General features: G+C 38.7%; 1 protein-coding gene across 4 annotated transcripts in view; it reads left to right on the top strand.

Moving 5' to 3' along the window:
- Positions 1-7,955: 7,955 nt before the first annotated feature.
- Otogl (otogelin like) overlaps positions 7,956-22,024 on the top strand; it is a 145,741-nt gene continuing 131,672 nt past the window's right edge. For 2 of the 4 annotated variants that reach the window (XM_036169979.1, XM_036169978.1), the window contains exons 1-6: positions 7,956-8,248; positions 9,256-9,295; positions 10,267-10,315; positions 17,431-17,497; positions 19,311-19,409; positions 21,067-21,221. In XM_036169979.1, the coding sequence (XP_036025872.1) occupies positions 8,170-8,248; positions 9,256-9,295; positions 10,267-10,315; positions 17,431-17,497; positions 19,311-19,409; positions 21,067-21,221 (489 nt within the window). In that variant the 5' untranslated portion in view covers positions 7,956-8,169. The remainder of the gene's footprint in view (positions 8,249-9,255; positions 9,296-10,266; positions 10,316-17,430; positions 17,498-19,310; positions 19,410-21,066; positions 21,222-22,024) is intronic. The other 2 variants (XM_036169981.1, XM_036169980.1) reach the window with 1 other exon arrangement.

Raw genomic sequence — 22,024 nt, 5'->3', positions numbered from 1 at the left:
TAAGCCAGATGTTAGACTATAAAACACAGAGCATAATGGCATCAGAGAGCCAGTCTCTCCTCACCTTTAAAATTTTGTTTTATTTCTAAAATTATTTTATTTTTCAAGATTATAATATAATTGCATCATTTCTCCTCTTCTCTTTTCTCCCTCTGACCCTTCCTACGTATCTTCTTGCCCTCTTTCAAATTCAAATATGTATAGGTGCGTGTGGGTTGTGTGTGTGTGTGTGTGTGTGTGTGTGTGTGTGTGTGTGTGTACTGTGATCAGGAAATAGGGGAGAGCTTACCTTCAGAATGGATTAGTATAGGTTTTACATAATCTTGAGTGGTTTCTGTTGTTATAAAGATACGGACCTCGACTTTCAGTTATCTCTGGCTTCCCATCTGGCTATGTGATCTACTAAATGAGATTCTGCCATTTTGATTCTATCTGCCATGAGGACCTTACTAGAATTAATTTCTCTTAGACTTTCAGCATAAATCTTTGTGCAGTCAATATACTTCTTTCAAAAATAAGGATATGTTGTTACAGTAAAAGAAACAGACTAAGATATACTCCTCAGGAGTGGATCATTTACTAGGTAGGATTCCACAGAGAAATATAGTCAACAGGACACATACACATTCACACACACAAATAATGTATAAAATACACATTTATATATGAAATTGGCTCATGGAACCTGAGAAACCCCACAATCTGCAATTAATGACCTAGAGACCAAGAAAGCCAATAGTTTGACTCTAGTGTGAATCTGAGCCTGAAGGAAGAGGAAAACTTTTTTTGCTGTTGCTTTAATGTAATTATAGAGAGCTTTTTTTTTTTTTCTAATTTGATCCTTTTTTTCCTTTAGGCCATCAGTGGATTAGATGAGGCCTACCTGCATTGGGAAAGGTGATGTGCACTAATAAATCCACTGACTTAATGCTAATGTCACCCAGAAACAACCCTACAGAAAAGCCAGAACAGTTTGTCCAAATATCAAGCCACCCTTTCATCCAATAGAATTGACACATAAGGTCACTCATCATAACTACCCTCCTTTTTGTCAACTATTATTGTGTAGCAATTTCCCCTAAGATAAAACCATTCATTGAAACTGATGAAGATTCAGGATACCTTCCTTTTAGGGAGTTAAAGCATTCAATCCTGTAGGAAAAAAACCCTTAAAATGCAAGAAGTAAACAACTCAAAAGCCCCAGGAAGTCCCTGATATGAAGCACTTTCACTAGACCCCTCCTTCCCCTCCATCAAAAGCTTATGTAAACAGTTAGGGCTACTGAGAGACATTTTCGGACAAATTTCGATGCTTAGAAGAGGCAGCCGAGTTGCCTGGAAAGCAAACCAGTTGAGCTGAATGGAACAGGTTCAGACCGACTGAGTTGCCTCTAAGATTTACTCTCTGACTTGTTGGGCTGCCTGCAAACTGTGCCATGAGCTCCATCTTTCATGAGCTCTCACCCATGCTTGGGTAGGCTTTTGGTGACAGAACCTTTTTTGAGTCATTTCTCCTTGTGTAACAAACCCATTACCCACACTCTTCTAAGTAACCCTAATAAAGTCATTGGTTCATCCAGTTGGACTTTGATTGTAGCCTTACCTAGTGTTGATTTCCTCTCCGGGGTGAGTAGATATTTATTCATGTCTTCCTAGGAATTGTGTTACACAGTAGCTATGCACCATCATCAACAAAAAGTACTAAGTTAACTCAAGTTAAGTGGGAGTTATTGGATAGATAGATGTAGCCATGAATCCACTTGTTTCTTTGCCTCTTTCTGAGCAACTGCCTCATTCTATTTATTTCTGCAAAATACCTGATTATGTTCGCCTATTTAACGGCACAAACATGGATGAAAAAATAGCTGCCATCTCCAATTCTGCCTGGGCCCACAGAGGCATGGCTCACAACTTTAGGATCACAAATAATTTTTGTCTCTGTCATTTATGTTTCAGTATCTGAGAAAGATATGGATCAGTTCTCAGACTAGATGTTTTCATTTTATGGAGAACCAATCGCCTATATTGGTGGATCTGGGATGTAAGTGCTCTTTTGTTACTATAGCGAATTACCATAGACTTAGTGACTTAACACAACACAGATGTATCTGATAGGCCTGGAGAGCAGAAGTGGGAGATGGGTTTCATTGGTTTAACAACAAGACATGGGCAGAACAGTTTTCTTCTCTGAAGCTCTGGAAGAAAATCCATTCCTTTGCATTTTATAGTTTCTAGAGGCTGTTTTCTTTTTCCATCAGTGTTTCACTCTCATTGTCCTCCACACTTAGCCATCTCTACACTGGGCTCACAGGCATTCTCAAGGATAATCTCATCTAGAAAGCACAACCACACCTTTAAAACCTTTCTTGTGCAATAAACTTCCAAGGTTCTGAGAATTAGGACACAGACATCTTTCCCAAGGGTTAAGTTCATGAGAGAACAGCACATCCCACTTCTTCAGTAGATGCTCTCTATCTATAGTCTTGAAGGTGTGTTGCCAATGGACCAGAGGCTGTGAGTGGGAGGAACTGCTTTGTATAAAGAACCTAGAAAGAAAAGGGAAACGGAATATGTCCATGTCATCTTTCCAAACAATTAGCTTCTCCACAATGGGCCTGTATGCTTACCTCTAACCCCCACTTAGTTCTTCACCTTCTGTTTCTTTGTATTCCAGGGGAATTCATCAACTCCACTGTATTTATAATTTGTCTGCATTCCCTTTCCCTACCTGTTTTGTACTCTATTCCCTAAAGCCAGATTCTCTCATTATCAACATATAGATGTATTTTGCCCTTGGACTCAATCAGAAAGCATGAACTGTGGGGAAGGGAGGTTTGGGAATCTGTGTATCTATATGCTCCCTAGGTAATTCTTGTACACATCAGTTAGAGAACTATTGCTGTGCTCCAAGTAATGTTGATAAACTTATCTTGTTAGAAGAGAAGACTGAAGAAAAGCTTCTAACAGACCAGGGTATTGTCATTGCAGCTTTTGGGAGGTCATGAGAACAATTTTGTATGTAACTCAGTAAGAGTCTAATTCAGGCTGGGAGTAGGGAAGAGGTCATGTCAAGATAAGGGGTGCACTCTTGGGGGCTTCACCAACTGTTATTTGATTCTCAAATCATAACGAAGAACGTGGTTTCTTCTGTGTTTTCATACTGATCTGTGGTCTGCTGAAAGAAATCACAATAAGGCCATATCTCCAAAGACAATTCAGTATCAACCTTTCCAATTCAGAGGAAGTGTGTGATTAATTGATACTGGACACTATCCAGTGGTTACAGTGGTGACCATCATGAGCCAGGCTGTTGCTGTTTGAACTGGAATCTTGGTGTGATAGGAAACCATCCAGTCATGGCACTGAGAAATCTGACTGATTTGGTTTTATTAATATGGTTTGGTTATTAGTATTAATAACCAAATTTTATTCAGTTAATTTGTGTAATGTGATCCAATAATGAGTTCTTCTGATGTGTCTTCTTAAAAAAAAAACAAATTTTGCAGTTATTTGTCTTGAATAATTTTTATTTATAATTAAGCCGGGAAGGTAAGCCATAACTAAGCTGATAAAAAGAAAACAAATATTTAACATACCTGGAAAGGAAAACCTGTCTTTGATGGTTAGTGTTTTGGTTTTGGTAATATGGTAGTGTATATGATCTTAAAATTTACCAGTTAAAAAAATAGTTGGAGGTGATAAACAAGATAGTTAGGCACAGAAATCACTTGATGCTTCCATGTAACTGTAAGGGACATTCCCAGAAGCCAAAGCCAAAGCAAGATGTGGACTTAGATTTCCTTCAATTTGGAGTCATGATTTGAATTAGAACTCTAGGAACCTTCAAGCTAAGAAATCAACAAGAAAACCTTGGAACATATGGTAGCAGTAGATACATTTTTGGGGGAGGTGGAGGATGATGATATATCCTAAATTCTGGTGCTGAAAGGATTCTCTTAGAAAATGCCAACAATATATATATATATATATATATATACACACAACGGACAAGAGAAGCAAACTCTACAGTCATTGGGATTGAAACCATCGCTCGTTGCTCCCCAGAACATTAAAATGCTTTCTCTCAACATTTTTAAAGTAGGTGCACACAAATGGTAATGATACAAGCAGGGATCACAGACATGAGAAACCAACGCCACTCATTTTATTCAATACCTCACACAATGCTCTAGGTAGTGTAAATGCAACATGAGGTAGTAGTTCAGAGAACATGGGAGATGCCAAAGTAACATGTGGACAAGAGGGAACTAATTGGAGGAACATTATATCTTTCCCCATTGGATAGTGCAAACCAATCACTCTACAACAACCTGGAAAATGAATCAACTATAGCATGATGACTTTTGGGTCTAACCTTAAAAACTGAAGTAAAGACTAATACAGATATGATTTATGAAGTATTACATAACCTTATATGGTAAAGTTAAGATAGATCTCCCATCTATAATAAATTATGTGAAACATCCCAGGCATAGCCATATAACACACAGTTTGAAAGCATATGTAGGCTTCTGCAGACTACTAATAAAGTTTATTATAATACAAGAATGAAATTCATAGTGCTAAAATTCATCTTAGAGACAGATCCTTTTTGGTATCTGAATGACAAGACAAATTCTGGAAAAAAATTATGGAACCTGCAATGTGTTAGGTTTAGCACAGCAAATGAGGAATAACTGAATTTCACTAGTAGACAGTGATATGATGGGAGTTAAATGTTAGCTACTTTAGATGGGATCTCAATTCATGTAAATTAATGTTATATAAATGTTCTAGGGGAATAAACTTTCTTCGAAGACAATGAATTTTGTTTCAAAGTCCCTTTATCGTTGACATATATACCATGAGGACAGAGTTCTCCCATTCTTGCCAGTTGTTCTGAATGTGCTGTGTTGAGGCTAAGAGGTTGTCAGGTGTCGACTTTCAGAAGCTCATATTCCATGTGGGAAAATGCACGGTGTTTTTTGCGACAGAAAGGGAGCTGTTTATTGCTTGCACTCTATGCTTGACTCAGGGCTTCATATGAACTTAGTATCCCTTCATAAACTGGTGGGTGACTCACACTTTGCCTACGTTCCTCTGCCAGGGTAGGAAGAAATAGAAAAGCTGTCATTTTGACAGTAATGATCACATGTAGCAATAGCCATAAACTTCCCTTTTGTGCCTCTGGGCCTAATCTTTCATCTAAACTTTCTGTTCTGCTGAAGCTATTCACGGAAGCCTGTTTTGCTTATTTTCATGCTGAGTACCATTTCGGGTAACAAGTTCGTGATGGAGTTAGTTGAAAAAGAACTTGGCATTTGGTTATTGCTTTCTTTGTCATTGTTCATTCTTCTTTTTTAACTTCTTCCCTAAGAGAAGCCTTGACAGAGGGGAGCAGGGGGAAGGCACTGTATACCTCTACTTATAAAAGAACGCCATGTTGAGGATCATTTTTGTGTGTGCGCATGGCACTTTTTACTCTTTCTTAATTAGACAAAACACCTTCCAGCTTCTGAATTGAGAGTTTTAAAACAGAAAAAGAGAGAGGAAAAAAAGTCACATGATATAGTCTTGGAATTTTCAATTTTATTCAGTGAAGATTGAAGGGATGTTTTTTGAATCAAAAGATACCATATGAAAAATTGAGGTGAAAATTCAGTTATTAAATTTAATTAATTTCATGTGCTATCAAAGTTTATATGAGAAACACCAAGTTCACATGACTTTCTAGTTCTTTCTAGGCAATTTTCAGGTGCGTTAAAAAGAACTAGGTTTTGTAATCAAACCATCGAATCATGAAATTTAACTTTGATTTCAATTCAAGAGTTTTCTATATGTGCATCATTTGTGAAAAAAAGTTAAGTTTCAAGAAAAAAAAAACAAAAAACAAAAAACACTTCTCAGGAAATGGCTGGGAGTCCAATCGGCAAGAGAGAGGAGGGATTGTATGAGAAAGAGATATCGAGACCATGATTGGAAAAAGCACAGGGACAAATAGCCAAACTAGTGGGAATGCATGAACTGAGGACCAATGGCTGAGGAGCCCCCATGGAACTGGACCAGGCCCTCTGGATAAGTGAGACAGTCGATTAGCTTGAACTGTTAGGGAGGCCTCCAGGCAGTGGAACCAGGACCTGTCCTTGGTGCATGGGCTGGCTCTTTGGAGCCTGGGGCCTTTGCTGGGACACTTTGCTCAGCATTCATGTAGGGAGGAGGGGACTGGACCTGCCTTGGCTGACCAGTCTACCAGGCTAGGCTGACTCCCCAGGGGAGACCTTGCCTTGGAGGAGGTGGGAATGGGCGGTGGATTGGGGGGGGGGGGCTGGGGGGGGAGGAGGGAGGATGGGGAGAATCCGTGGCTGATATGTGAAATTAAGTTAATTATAAAATAAAAATATTAAATAAAAAATCAAGGTGTTATTAGACAGAAAACAGTTATGAAACATGATTTAAACATCTGTCATATGATACATGATTTATGTGTAAAGCTAAGAAACATTATTTTAGATTAGCTAGGGTCAGGGAAGCAAAGATTTAGTAATGTATGCTGATTTAAAACATTTTAAACAAGAAATTTACTTCCCTTAGTCTGAGAAAGTTCTTTGGAAGGCAATTTTTATGTTCTAAACAGAGTGCAATAATAGCTTTTCAGTTATCCTATATTGACAGCTTAAAAACAGATGATTGTGTAGTTTTGAGCATGGCTTAGTAGATACATATTTCTGGACCAATGTTTACAATGTATATATAAATTATTAATTCAACTATCTGTGTAGATTTAATTGTCTAACTAGTTCAAGAATAACAGACTATGAACTATTTTGTAAATATTATTGAATGCATGCTTTACTTTATATGTACTAAATATATGCATTAAAATTTCACAATGAGTGTACACATGTGTGTAAACATGTGTGTTGTAGACAGGACCATCACTACTTTATAATTTTAATGCTATTCATGTGCATATTTCATGCTTGATTTTTTTTATTGAATGAGCATACATTTTTCTGTTGCTTCATGGAATTAGCTATTATTTATCAATGGAGAATTAGGACCACATGGAACAAGAATAGCACATGATCAGTGAACTTGGGACAATAACAGGAAACTACGTATGTAATGGATATTGGATGAGTCAGCCCTTGGATACTTTGAAGTTATTGGGAAGGAGGTATCTGGGAAACCCCAAACAGTAATAACTGTTGTATAGTAACTCTGTAGTCAGATGTTGCTTGTCATGGAATCTGCTGTAGCAAATGTGTGCTACTGTACGAGTGTGACTTTCAATTTGTTTGTGGCTCAGATTATCTCCTTGGTGTTCATTAGAAAGATGAAAGCGTTTCTCCATTGCTGCTCTAGGGTAGTCAATTGCTTCTGGAGAAGAGTGCCCTCCTGCTGGAATCAGAACTCTTTCTTTGTGACCTAAACAGGTACTTGTCGTAGAGGATGGCAAAATGGAGTATTAGGAAAAGTTTTCAGTACCCATGGAGCTGTTTTGTTTTCTTTTTAAAGACACGTATTAGAAAAAAAAAAAACCAAAAACATTGTTTTCTTTTCAGATCTACATCTGCTCTATAACATTTAACAGCTCCGTGGGCTGATGAAAATGTCAACTTGCATTGGACCATAACAGGATTTCAGTTGAAAATACATGCACAGTTTAACTTTTAAGAATAAGATATTACACTGTGAGGAGAGTTGGTTAGATTTCATTCCACCTGCCCCCAAAAGGATACAATTTTGTAACTAATAAGACATGGATAATGAACCAACACTTAGGAATAGTGATTATTTCATGACGCTAGGAGATAAAACCAAGTATTGGGAGCAAAGATGCTCCCATCTTTCAAGTTACAAAAGGCTGACATCGGCTAAAAAGGTGTATGAGGTGCAGGTGTGTGGCTGCCTGTAACTAATACGGGCTCAGGGCTCAGGCAAGAGGCTGCCTTGCATTGCTAATGAGAGACTCAGCCAAAGGGTTGACTGTGAGTTCTAAAACCTCAGATGCTGTGTGCAGAAAGCCAGGGCTTTTCTTTTAGTTGCTTTATCCCATAACTGTATTTATTTGTGTGTGAGCACACAGCAAATACTCACACTTGTAAGATGTCATCATAGTGAAGACCAATAATTTGGTTTCGGTTCAGGGAGAAGGACTCCACTGAAATGAACACTGTGAGAAAACTCAATTTAATGGTACCTTGGAGTGCTTTCTCGTTTCCTATACTGCTGTTTTCATTACAAGGTAAGAACTTTTGTATTTTTTAACCTTCATTTATCATGTGTCGTTCTCTCTTAAAGTTGATATAGCTTCCTTTGAAGTTGATTCTCAAGCATTTGAAGTCATTAGAATAGATATGTACTAAATAGCATTCAGACAGTTTTACTGAATTATTAAGAATGCTGAGAATTTCAATCCTTTTCCTGATATTTTTTTACATTTTTCTCTAGTGGGTATTTGAAATGATGCCTTTATCATGATGGGCTGCCATTCTAACTTACCCCTTTCAAACATGATTCACAACTGTTTGCTCTATGTAATTTAAACATTTGAAACTTTGTAATAGAGTGGAATAGAGTGTTTCAACTTGCTTCATATCATTAAAAATCTAAGAGATTTTTAGATCTAACTTTAACGTTTGCAGTTATAAATTAATTCAATTTTGTATCAAGTTGACCTATAAATTAATTTTTATGAAATATTTTTATGGAGATGGATTTTATTGATATCTGATTTTTACTTTTGATCCCTGAAAAAAAAGTCTATGTTTTGGAACTTTTAGGGGAAATGGAAGAAATGACAGAAAGACACATCAAAGTCACTACCTTCCAATCAGAGTAGCACTTCACTCTCAAGGAAAAGATGTAGCTGCTGTGCTGGAGGGGCCCTGAGATTGGCTTGTTCTACATGATCATTTTGTGGCTTGTTTTGCATCATAGTTCTGCTTGTCAAATACTAAGTCGAAGGGCCAGAATTAGAACAGCTCTGCATCCCATGTCTGGCCCTCACTCCATTGTGTCATGCCACTGTGTAAATCTACAGACATTGACCATAGTTTCTGGGTCATTGGTCACCTCAGGTGTATCATAGATCATTTGCTGGTCAGAGTCCTCTAAAAAGAATAAAATAGCTAGCAGCAATTCTCAATCCACATTTTAGACCTGGATAAAAATGATTTGTTAAACAGCAGAACCCAGACTGAGCTATTTGTATGTCTTGCAGTCTCAACAATCTATATTTGTCTCTGGCAGGATACATTTGTGCATCATCTATCCTGACAGAAACATCAGAGTGAGTATTTCTTTGTCTTTATGTTCTGAAACATCAAAGGAATGAGAATATGCCAAGTTTAGCAGACAGTTCTGTCCATTTTTTAAAATAACAAGTGAAACATTGACAAAAAGCATGAGATGTTCTTCTTTGAAATATTTTGAAACACTAGAAATGAATGGGCATTCACTTTCCTATGAGTAAGAAGATCTTAGTGTTGTCTACTTCTTGTAGGTCCTAGAGAGACATGTCTTTCATTTAACAGATTGTAAAGAAATTATATCCAATAATATATTTCTTTACATTTCACTGTTGACATACATTATTGACTGCTTAATGTATTGTTGTTGACATAAAGTAAAACTGATTTTAGTGATTAAATGGCTGAAATGGTTCTAGTAATAAATAATAAAAATAGGTTTTACTGCTTTGCTTAATGGAAAGCAGAATTATGATAAAAATAATAAAAAAGTATAAAATTCCATAAAACAGATGTGTAGGTTACTGAATTAATGATATGATTTGGATAACTGACAATTAAATGTCCTTACATTTTTGTATCACTCTACTTTTAAACGACATAGAACAGATGAAATTTGAATCTTACATTTGGAAAGGCAAAGGCATTCTTGATAAATATCTACTTCAATAGACTCATGAAGTTTTAGGGAGAATAAACTATTCCTGTTGGTACAACAACACTACACTATTTTGTTTGTTTTTCAATCTCAAAGTTCCTTCCTAAAATTCAGTTTATATCAGAGCCCAGAGAGATTTGGGGACAGTCCCAAATTTTGTAAAATGAGACAGCTTCACCACCCAAATCTCACCCTTGCAAAGACGGGAGGGGGGTCCTTTAAATGTTAAACCAAGAAAGGCCTCTTTGATAAAGTGATGGAGATCTGGAGGAAAACACCAGCTCCCTCTTGGGAAAGGCTGTTCAGATTGCCCAGGGGCCTCTGACTACACAAGTTCTTTGTGTTTTCTTGCAGAAGTGAGTTTCATGAAAATGAACAGAAAAGAACTCTGTTAGCAGTACAGGTAGGTTAAGCCTCAGATGGAGAGAGGCAAAGAAATAATTCATTCCGCTCTGGACTCTGCTGTCACTTCAACAATGAGACCTTTGTGGAGGGAATGAAATGCTAAAACAAGACAGGAAGGAGCAGGAAGAAGTGAAGGCATTTCTCTGCAAGCTTTTTTTTTTATCGTATTTTATTTTTTTGCAACCCTCAAATATATTCTCAAGTTCGCATTGGTTTGTTTGGAATGAAACGCTTTTTTCTTTCCCCTCATTCATCTCAGTAACCTGTGCGAAGGCTTCAGTGTTGATGTGGATTGGATACCATCTGTAGACAAATTTCTAAACAGTCTTATTAAATAAGAAATACAGAGCCAAATACAGGGGTAATAGCCAAAGAGATTAGAGAAATAGCGGATAGCCATGACTAGCCTTAACTTACCACCATGCAGTAGCTTGCCCAGAGAGACTTCTTCCTGTCTAACCTGTGTTTTTATTGCCTTTCTGTTCTTCCTTCTCATTGGCTCTAAGCCCAACCACATCACTTCCTCATCACTGCCTGTCTATACAGACCTCCAGGTCTCTGTGGTTGGTCCTGGAATTAAAGGCTCGTGTCACCATGCTTGGCTGTGTTCTTGACCACACAGAGACTCTGCCTGCCGTGTGATTGGTTAAGGGTGTGTGCCAACACTGCCTGACTTCTGTTTATGGCTGGCTACAATGACCTCTGACCTCCAGACAAACTTTATTTATTAACATACAAATAAAATATCACATTTCAGCACAGATAAACTATCACCACAACCATCTACTTGCTGGAACATTTGAATGATTTAGAAATTAAACACAGTATTGGGTAGGACAATAGCACCAAGGTGAACACACCTAAGAAGAAATGATGAAAGACTGGGATGACATGAGTTACATACAGCAAAGGGGCACTAGATATATCCTGATGTACTGACAAACAGCATTTGTGCTTTCTAAAACATCTGAATTATGGGTGTTTCTGAAGAGTAGCATACTGTGAATTTGAGAACATTTTGCCTGCTTCCTCTTATATATGAAGGATACTAGGTAACATGATTGCATTATCATTAAAAATGCAACACATCTTTACATAGTTAATTATTCTGCAACACAAACAAATGTAGCATATTTTTACTTAGTTAAACAAATATTCTACTCCACAACACAAATGCGATGTCATACTTTGACAATTTAGAAGTCAAAAAATTCATTTTTGTGGAGATTAGAGATTGTTTTGTGTGTGTGTGTGTGTGTGTGTGTGTGTGTGTGTGTGTGTGTGTGTTTCTATAGTTTGGTGTATTTGTACTTGCATAAGTGCATTTACTGTGCTTGCACTGTGGAGGCCAGAATTTGATATTAGGTGTTGTCTTAGTTAGGTTTTTAATACTGTGAAGAGACACCATGACCACAGCAACTCTTACAAAGGAAAACATTTAAATGAGGGGGGCTCACTTACAGTTTCAGAGGTTCAGTCCATTATCACCATGATGAGGAGCATGGCGGCAGGCAGGCAGATGTGATGCTGGAGCTGAGAGTCCTACATCTTGACTTAGACGCAACAGGAAGTCAACTAATTAGTCACACAGAGGGAAGCTTGAGCAAAAGAGACCTCAAAGTCCGCCCCTACAGTGATGTACTTCCTCCAACAAGGCCACACCTCCTAATAGTGCCATTCCCTTTGGGGGCCATTTTCTTTCAAACCATCACACGTGTCTTCTTCTATTGCTCTATGCCTTACTTTTTTGAGACAGAGTCTTTTACTAAACCTGGAGTTTGCTGGTCAGTGAGCCCCAGGACATTCTCCCTTTAATGCTGGTATACAAGGTATATGGAACTGTACCTGGCTTTTTAAATGCAGTGTTTTAATTAATTCTTTGAGAAGTTCATATAACATATTTTGATCATATTCACCCCTATCACCTCCCCCAGCTTCCTTCCAGAGCATCCCAGTTTTCTCATGCCTCTCCCAAATTAATGTGGTCCTTTTTTTATATATATAATTACCCACTCACTTTAATTTGTGTTGCCTATGTACTCACTGGCGTGGAGCTACCCACTGGAGAATAGTTGACCTATCAGGAGCCAGTGCTGTATATAAAACCTCTTCCAGGAGTCCTGAGCTGTCAGTAGCTCCTCAGTTAATGGTGGCAGTGCATGATCTCGCCCCTATTTCATGCTGGATGGTTGACTGACTTCATTTTGTGCAGGTCTTATTCAGACAACCACAGCTACTGTGAGTTTATGAGTCCAACATTCATGTCATGTCTAGAAGATACTCTTTCAGTCCTGTCCTTCTTGACCGCTAGCTCTGACAATCTTTTGGCACATTCTTTCTCCATGGTCCCTGAGCCTTCATTGTGGGATAACATAAAAGATTCGTTTGTGGCTCAGCACTCCACACACACGAATTCTCTGCACTTGGATTACTTGTGCGTTTCTTTGTTAATCACCGTCCAGTTCATGATGAAATTTCTCTGAGAGCTGAACTAATCTATAAATACAGAGACGTGAATTTAGAGGGCAGTTTGCTACAATGTCTGCTTACCAAAATAATAATAGTTGGTTTGCCTCTGGGGCCTTTGAACTACTCGACCATGGATTCTTGGCCAGATTTACACTACCAGGCATGTGTTTCCACACACAGGCCTTAAATCCAATTAGTAAGTGCTTGGATGACCCTATAACATTTGGGCCACCATTGCACCAATCGTATATCATGTCATTCAGACCACTACTGTAGTTCACAGGGTTCACAACTAGGTAAGTCATCAATAGATAACTTCCCTTATCCCCTGCAGCCTCCTTGGCATATTTTGGTACTATGTAAGCCAGCCAGCAGGGAATAAGATTCTTATTCAACATCAGTTTGATTTCTTCACATTCTGGCACCGAAGTTAACTGTACATGGCTTTGGTATTTTATGTGCATGTTGGAGATTCAAACTCAAGACACTTACATTTCCATAGCAAGTACTTTATCCACTGAATCATCTTCCTTGTCATGGGGTAATTAAAAAAAAACCTAGCACAGCAGTGGAAATAATAATTCAGTTTAAGGAATATTTTGTATTTGAGAAGTTGAAGTAGAAGAATTGTAACTTTCAGTCTAGCCTGGGCCGTATAGGGATACTGTGTCTCAGAACAAAAGAAACCCTCAAAAGAATGCTTCGTGTACAAAAATTCTCATGTATCATATGCAGTAGTTAAAATGAGTTTCCTGTGATAATTTTGAAGGATATGCTTGCCAGTAGATCATATTAACCACAAAAATGCATCTGTATAACTCAGTAGAAAATATATTGATGAAAAAAAAAAAACTCTTCCATTCTGGTCAACACTCTAGATTGAAAAACTTGTGTGAACTGTGCCCTAAAGGTGCACATAAAGAGCTCCGTGGATGGAACCGACCCACGGTGCATTTATATGTCATCAATACCTGTGTGATCTGCCTACGAGGAGTTAGGTTAATCCCTCTCCTCTGTTACTAAGTAGGGATGCATTTGCTTTGCCCTGGAGTCCATTTTAGGCAGGATGAAGAGCAGGAGGCTTGCTTGCACTTCCGTTTCCTGTGGCCAGTGAGCCTGTGTCAAGTTCATTTAATGTCGATTAAGTTCTCAAAGGAGAAATATGATGGGGACGGGGAGCAGTGAGGTCACAGTCATGCAGGGCACTGCTGAGAAAGAGGCTGGAAGGCCATTCATGCTCAGTTCATTCCTCTGCTGCAAGCAAACAGCACTGATGGATGGATAACTGTCCTCAGAAATATGTGGCAGTGACGTCAGCAAGTAAAGCCTCGGCAGAGACTTCTATAAATGGCATGCATGTGAGTGTTACAGGGATTTCTCTATACAGGGCGCATCGTTATGGTGTTGACAACTCTACCGTGAAGGTGTCATCAGGAAGGAGAAAGAATGGGCTGCCTTCTTTCATCAGTTATATGGACATTTGCACCCACTACCGCATGCTTTGCCCTACATTCACTAATTCCTTCCGAAGCCGGCGCTGAGCCCAACCAAGACTTGGGCGAACTGTTTTTGGGAAATATACAAAGAAGGATCAGACAAAAGTGAGAGGAGAGAGGAGGAAAATGCAACATGTTAATGGGGTGCTTCCTGATGGAGGCATGTGGGGTTTGGTCTTGTTAGGAACATGATAAGGAACCGTGTAACCCCTCACCCTTGCTTCTGCAAGGGAAGAGGAAGCTGGGATATTTATACATCAATTTCTGTTTCTCTACTGATTAAAGAGAGGAGCTAGTGTACCTTAATATCCTAAAAGTCCTGACTTGATTCTGTCCTCAGGCAGAGATAGAAAGAAGACTGGACTTAGAGTTGGAGGCTCTACATGTCCACAGGAACCCAGGTGAATCTGAGATGGGCTGAAAGCACATTCCCAGTCAGAGCTGTAAATGCCACGAGAGGCAGCTTCCCATTTGAATAGTATCTTTTCTTCCAGTTCAGTTGGTTTTGTACTGCTGACATACCAGGAGTCATGGTTTATACAAATAAATAAGAATAGCCAAGCTTGTAATTTAGAAGTTCCATGTCTCCAGGGATCTGTAGAAATATCATTTCTGTTCAAATGGTTTATTGAGTCTGAGTCACCATGAATTATTTGATGTTATGTACATAACATGAAAAAGAAAATGCCCCACTTATCAAAGTGACATGCTATTCTAAGTTCATATAGACTCCGAAGCTAAAACTGAGCGTGAAACTTTAAACTGATGAGATGCATTATTATGATGCTGGGTAAACAGAAAGGTTGCTGAATTCTCAGGAAGCTGGTGTGTTAAGTGATCATTGGGATTTCTCTAAGGAGGTCAGAGATAAGTGGAACAAGAAACAAATGTGTGCATTTGCTTTAGTCCACTGTTATAGAGTACATTCAGTTTAAAAATTACATTTATTTATTTTTGTGTGTGTATATGCATGCATATATTTTTTATGTGTGTAGAGAAAGAGTGTGTTTATATGAGTGTGTATGTGTGTGTGTTCTTGTGTCTTGGCATGCACACGGAGGTCAGAAGACAACTTTTGGGAGCCTCTTCCTCTTTCCATCATGTGGTCTTGGGAATCTACCTCAGGTCATTGGACTTTACCTGCTGAGCTATCTTAATAGCCCCAATATTCAATTTTCATTTAGTAAGAGGTAGCAAGCTTATCATTCTTATTACATGAATGATGGTATTATTAAAGTGTTAATTATTTCCCTTCATCCTCATGATTCTATAAAGGAGATACTGTTATTACTTTTTATTTATTGGGAAACTGAGGCTCCATGGACTAGATAATTTGTTCAAATACACAGGCCAATGTGAGGCAGAGTTGAAGTAGCTATACATGTGTTAAACTTCAAAGATGATGGATTGGTTTCCGTTGCAAGGATTGGCATAAATTATTTCAGAGCCAAAGAGCTTCAAAGATGGTGTGTGCTCAGCGATGTTGATGCCCCTTTGATTTAGGCAACTGGAAACAATATGGTGGAAGAAAGAATTTAACTTGACAACCTGGTTGACCCATGGTCATAAACTGTTGGTTGAGTCTAACTTGTTTGAAGACAAGACAGAGAAAAACGGAAGAGACTGAGCAGTGAGGATAAAACATGCACCAATTTTGTGAGGAGGAAATAATGAACTTATGAACTTGGAGCCATAGTATGGGAAAAGGGGTTAGAAGTGAACCTTTAAGAGTCTTCAACAAATGGGAGAGTTTAAGAGTTGTGTCATGTGACATGGGGCTAGTTCTCCTGATCAAAGAATGTACTGAGAGGCTAGGGAGATGGATCAGTAGGTACCTGCTGGGAAGGCCCAAGGACCTGAGTTTAGATCCCCAGTAAAATGCCAGGAATGGCCTTTTATTAATTCCAGGATGGGGAGAAGGAGATGGGAAGATCCTTCGAACTGACTGGCTAGTCAGTTTAACTGAATCTCTGGGCTCAAGGTTCAATCAAGGGACCCTGTCTCACAAATAAGGTGGAGAGTAATCGAGGAAGTCAGCAAATGTCAACCTCTGATCTCCATAGGCAAATGCACATCCCTATGTGTACACAGGTAAACAAGTACACACATGCATATCACACACACACACACACACACACACACACACACACACACACACACACGGAAAAAAAATACTGAAATGGAAAATGGTCAAATCAAACTTCTTGTGTGTAAGGCTGATCAGAATTAGAGAAGAAAGGACCTTGTTCCGCACATCACATCACTCATCCTTCTTACCTTGCATCCCCTTCCAGTTTCCCTAACATCATCAGGTACTTAATTTGATAATCATGGTGCAAAGTTTGAGCGTCTGTCTTCAGGTGAAAATGAAGTGCTATTGGTAAGGGTATGATCCTGTGCTGCATATGCAATTGGAATTGAGTTGGACTGAAAATCTGTAACTGATGAGTTTTAATAACTTCTAATTGTTTACAATAAGTCTTAAATAGCAACATTTCATAACAATTGTTTAAGACAGTGTCAGTTTCTTTATTGCTAGTCTTCTGTGGAGAGCACTACACTACCCTGAAGGCTTAGAGGACAGCATTTTTCTTCATCCTTATACCACACACTGAAGCAGGTGTCACGATTGTTCCCATTTTGCAGATGAACAGATGGAGGCATTAAGCTGATAGGAAATATGCCTAAGCAGAAGTAAAGGGTCAGATGGTGTTTCTGTGAGTAGTGTTTTCACAGTAAGGTCACCCTGTGTATTTTCCCCCTAATTTATCTATACCTGGAAATGTTAGAGAACTGATACTTTTTTTTTTTATGAAAAGAATCAGCTAATATAAATACAGTGTTTAATCAGGAGTCCTTTCACAAAGGGATGATGGGCTCAGGTAGCAGCGAGGGGCATGAGGCACAGAGGACAAATACCTTGCCCAAGTTATCAAAGAGACAAAAAGGAGACTTGAAGCCAGTTCTAAACATCACACCAAGGGAACCCTCCAGTTTCACTGAGATAATCTCAAAAACAGAAAGATACTTTAAGCCAACACTTTATAATTTCTGTATTTATAAATGCTTTCCAGAATTTTTTCATTAGCAAGTTTGGCTGATGGTACATAAATGAACTAATTTACATTTGTATTTCTCTATTTTGAAGTTTGAAGCAACCTCTCCAAGATACTTTTTCCATGAAGCTATTAACTGGGGCGAGAGTAAAATAAAAGGTGAGTGTGGAGAGCTGTTCTTTTGTACACGGTTTCTGAAGGAGATCCCTTCAGGGGGTATATTAAATCAAGTCTGATTGTTTCCATAGATACTGGAGGTACTGAGCCAGGGTGGTAGTAATAGTAATCGTCAAGCTCCTGTCCTGTACAAATCCAAAGTATTTTTAGAAATGGCTGGAACTAAACATTTAGACAAAGCTGAGGACAGTGTGGCCGGAGAAAGCACCCATGGGTATCAGAAGCTTTTCTTCTTTTGTCTGAATCTATGACCTGTTCCCTGACATCTGAATTTTGTCTCAGTAGCTTACTATTTCCATTAAGCAGAGAGCTGGTGGTAGCTTGAAAGTGTAAAGAATCAGAAGCAATTCTTATCATTATGTTTACAGTCACAGTGATTCCTTTTAGATTTTGTTTGATATTCGCTTTCAGGAGCATAAGCAACTTTGTAAATACATCTTTCAGAAACGGATGTATTTGTTTATCTAAATGTTTAGACACCCACCCATTGGAAAAATGTAAGACTACTCGATCCATGGCAAAGTTTAAAGATGGGTGCGTCTCTTAAAAACCAAATTGTGGGGTTGGGGATTTCGCTCAATGGTAGAGCGCTTGCCTAGCAAGCACAAGACCCTGGGTTCGATCCTCAGCCCAAAAAAATAACAAACAAACAAAAAACCAAATTGCTTCTAAGTTTATGAGAAACATTATTTTCACCTTTATTTTGTGAAATAAAGTTCTAAGTTAAAACAGTTTGCCCTCACCTAAAATTTACCTAGAGATCTGAAGGCTTTGAACTGTAAAGAGAAATCCGTGGATGTTTGCGGGGCAGGGGTTGGCGGGGAGGGGGGATGGTAACAGGGCTTGGTCCTTCTCATGTTTGGCAGACTGTGTTTGTTATTGCAGTTGATAAGTGCCTTCGCCAGCCAACATGACATCTTCCAGACAGGCCCGGCTTCTTTAGCAACATTTCACAGTGACCCAAGGATGTTCTCTTCGCTGCTGATGGGGTCCTGGGGTCCTCTCAGCCTGAGCCTTTTCAGTTACCATTGTCTTCTCCTTAAGAGACGAAACACTTTCGTTAGGACTCATTTTCTTTCTTAAATTCACTCAGGAGAAGCCCATGAAATTAGAGAAAACTTGTAGCCGTTCGCTTCTTCTTTTTAATGTATTTATTTGAGGCAAGTTTTCTTTCCACAAAAAAGTTTTGTAGTTGTTGTTGTTGACAACCAGAAGTGACTTTTGCTTCCACCTCATCCTTGTTAGACACAGATTCCAAAGACTGAGTCATTTATAACCGAGCCCCAGTATTAGTGGGCAAACTTCAAATGAAGCATGCCACCTTTCTCATCAAAGGTGGGAGAAAGCTTTGAGTTTTAGCTCAGTTTGAGCCTTCCCTCCAGCGAGCAAGGTCTGAGTTACTCTTCAGCGCAGTGCTTGCTCCCAGAGAAGAGGGCTGGTGGGATGCGTTCCAGACTCGGTGCAGGGCATCATCTACAGCTTGGGTCTTTCTGGTTCTCATCATCTGGGACAGGGATTCCTTACATGGGAACTTGACCTTCCCATTGCTCGAAGGAGGCTGACCTTTCCTCGCAAAGCACTTTGAGATATGAAAGCCTGTCTCTCTGGCCTCACAGCACACATAATGAAACGAACAGATAGAGATTTGATGGCTTAATTCTTTTGCACCACAAGGCAAAAGGCCCGGGTTCTGTTTAAGTTAGTAGTGTTACAGTTAGTCCAAGCTCGATCGTGACATACTGTGTTTATATGAGCTGATCCATGCCAGAAGATAAGTTATGATTTTGCCTCTCAGGTTCTTGTCCTCATGAATGCCTTAACGGGGCTTTCTGTTCTAAGACTGGTACGTGTGACTGTCAAATATTCCAAGCTCTCGGGACAAGGTGCCAGATTGGTAAGTTTCAGGGATATTTATGAGAGAATTATGGGATATGAAAGAGAACATTAAGTCATGATTTACTTGGAAGTGTTCATCCTCTGGGATTTGGGACATTAACTAGAGAGCTCCAAATTTATTTCCATCAATTTGAAGTAATTTAGAAACACTGTAAAAGAAAATAGATGTGTGTGCTTTCCCTTCCCACCGACCTCTATTCCCTCAAGTATTTTTCCCCCTATTTTCCATCACACTAGCCCAGTAGGACCATCTTCTCAGTGATCTCTCTCTTTCACTTTTCACTTCTCTTCTTTTGTATTTAATTAACGGCATATTCAATATAGAAACAGTCCTGAGAGTTCTTCAGGTACACAGGACATTATTTTTCTTTTAAAATATATTTTTTTTTTATCCACAGTGTTTAAGGTGGGATTGTATGTTAATACTTACCAACAGCTATTAACCAATATTTTACCATTTGCAAGACTATATGCTAGGCACAAAGCAGGGTGTATTTGTGAATAATACAGACATGCAATACTTAAACTTGAGTGCCCTAAAGGAAAGTTCAGGATGTAAGACGCACTGCCAGGGAAGACCACCTGCAAGATGAACTAGTCTGTCTTTTCCTGAGTGGACCAGAGTTGGCCTGAGCTAATAAATTTAGGTAAATGTTTCAAAAAGGAGGGGACACTAACATTGACTCTTATCTTTCTGTATTCCCTGGTGATATATATAATCACCAAGTGACTTTTTAGCGAATGTTACTGCTTTTTACATTATGATAAAGTGAAGCATTTAAAATATAAATTATATAAAATATAAATATGAGGGGACTGTGAGATGACTCAGCAGAAAAAAAAGTCCTTGTTGCCAAGCATGATGGTGGTATTCTATCCCCAGAACCCACATATTTCTAGGTAGAAGGGGAGAAGCAACTCCACAAAATTGTCCTCAGACACCTGCTTGCTGGGACATAACATGACCCCATGCACACCACACCTACAACAACAATAATAATACAAGTAAAAATAAAATTGAGTAGGAGCTTACCTAGAGTGGAGGCATGATCATAATAGATGAAGTTCTTTGATTTAAAATAAATATTGCTTGAAATCTCACCAGTTTGATGTCATCGTTTTTGAGATTCCAGGAAACCAAATGACTAATGCTTCCAGCTCCATTTTTCCAGGCATATAAACATGATTTTTTTTTTTTTTGTGGGGGGGAGCCATCATTTATTTTTCTCCCTGGATACCATAAAGACATTTTAAAAAGAGTTATGGAGACTGGTATTCTCATGCTGTTCTAGGATACTCCTTTTTTTCTTTTCTGAGTCATTCATTGGCGTTATTAGCATCACTATATCTTGTATCACCTTCCTTGCGCTTCCTTTTTTTCTGGACCTTTCTTTCAGAAACAAAAATTAGGAGGTTTTCTAACATAAGTCTTTTCTTCATAGCAACTTGGCCACTGGGTTTTCTTTAAGGAGTTGGGTAGTTTTAAGAGCAGCTGATTCTTCAAATGCTACTTGTTTCTTCCTGTGCCATGGACTACCCAAAGTGGGGTGGAAATACTTATTTCAGTGAAAATTACAATTACTTATCATGACTGAACATTTTGAGATAGATGTGATTTGTTATATACTACTAAATATTATTTTATTTCTTTTTAGTCCCAAACATGGGAAGTGGCAGAGATGGGATTTGCAAAACCTGGGGACAGTATCACTTTGAAACATTTGATGGAATCTACTATTACTTCCCAGGAAGCTGTTCTTACATATTTGCAAAGGACTGTGGTAATTTGGAGCCTCAGTACACAGTATGGGTAGGTGGTACCTGAATTTAATAAATTTTTTAAAAATTACCTCTGGGGAAATAATATATATTAAAAGTATTGGACAAATGATGAGAAATAGACAATAATTATAGAACACATAGGGCTCTACTCTTAATAGAATGGTCCAAATTTATGGCCATATTAGTGTAACTATTGAGATGATGACTGGCATGTTAGCACCAGGGATTGAATCCATGTGGGATCATCTTTTAGGTTGTAGAGAAATATGTGTTTATTACCATAGCAACTCTCATCAATATCCCTGATGTTTGGGTTTTCTTTGGTAATTTGGAAGAAGGTAAAGTCAGATGTTAATAATCTTATTCCTATTTTCTCCCTTCTTCTATTTTGATTTGAAATGCCCACTTGCTTTCATTTTCAGAAAGTGCTCCTCCTTGGGCTAGGGACTATAACTCACTGGTGTGGCAAATTTTAGCAAGCACAAGGCCCTGGTGTGGATCCTTGGCTCCAATAATAGATGAGCAAATAAAAACAAAACAAAAGCAACTCGGAGCTGGGCAGTGGTGGTGCACGCCTTTAATCCCAACACTTGGGAGGCAGAGGCAGGTGAATCTTTGTGAATTTGAGGCCAGCCTGGGCTACAGGGTGAGATCCAGAAAAGGCTCTAAAGCTACACAGAGAAAACCTGTCTCAAAAAAACAAAAACAAAAACAAACAAACAAACAAACAAAAAGAATGATGTCATTGCTAGGTAGATTCATGCTGCATGATGGAGCTCATAGAATTAGCTCTTGGCTTCAGAATTCCTAAGTCCAATGAATTACTAGGAG

Source organism: Onychomys torridus, chromosome 20 (assembly GCF_903995425.1).
Source record: "Onychomys torridus chromosome 20, mOncTor1.1, whole genome shotgun sequence".
In the NCBI taxonomy this organism is placed as follows: domain Eukaryota; kingdom Metazoa; phylum Chordata; class Mammalia; order Rodentia; family Cricetidae; genus Onychomys; species Onychomys torridus.
This window is presented reverse-complemented; position numbering and strand designations above follow the sequence as displayed.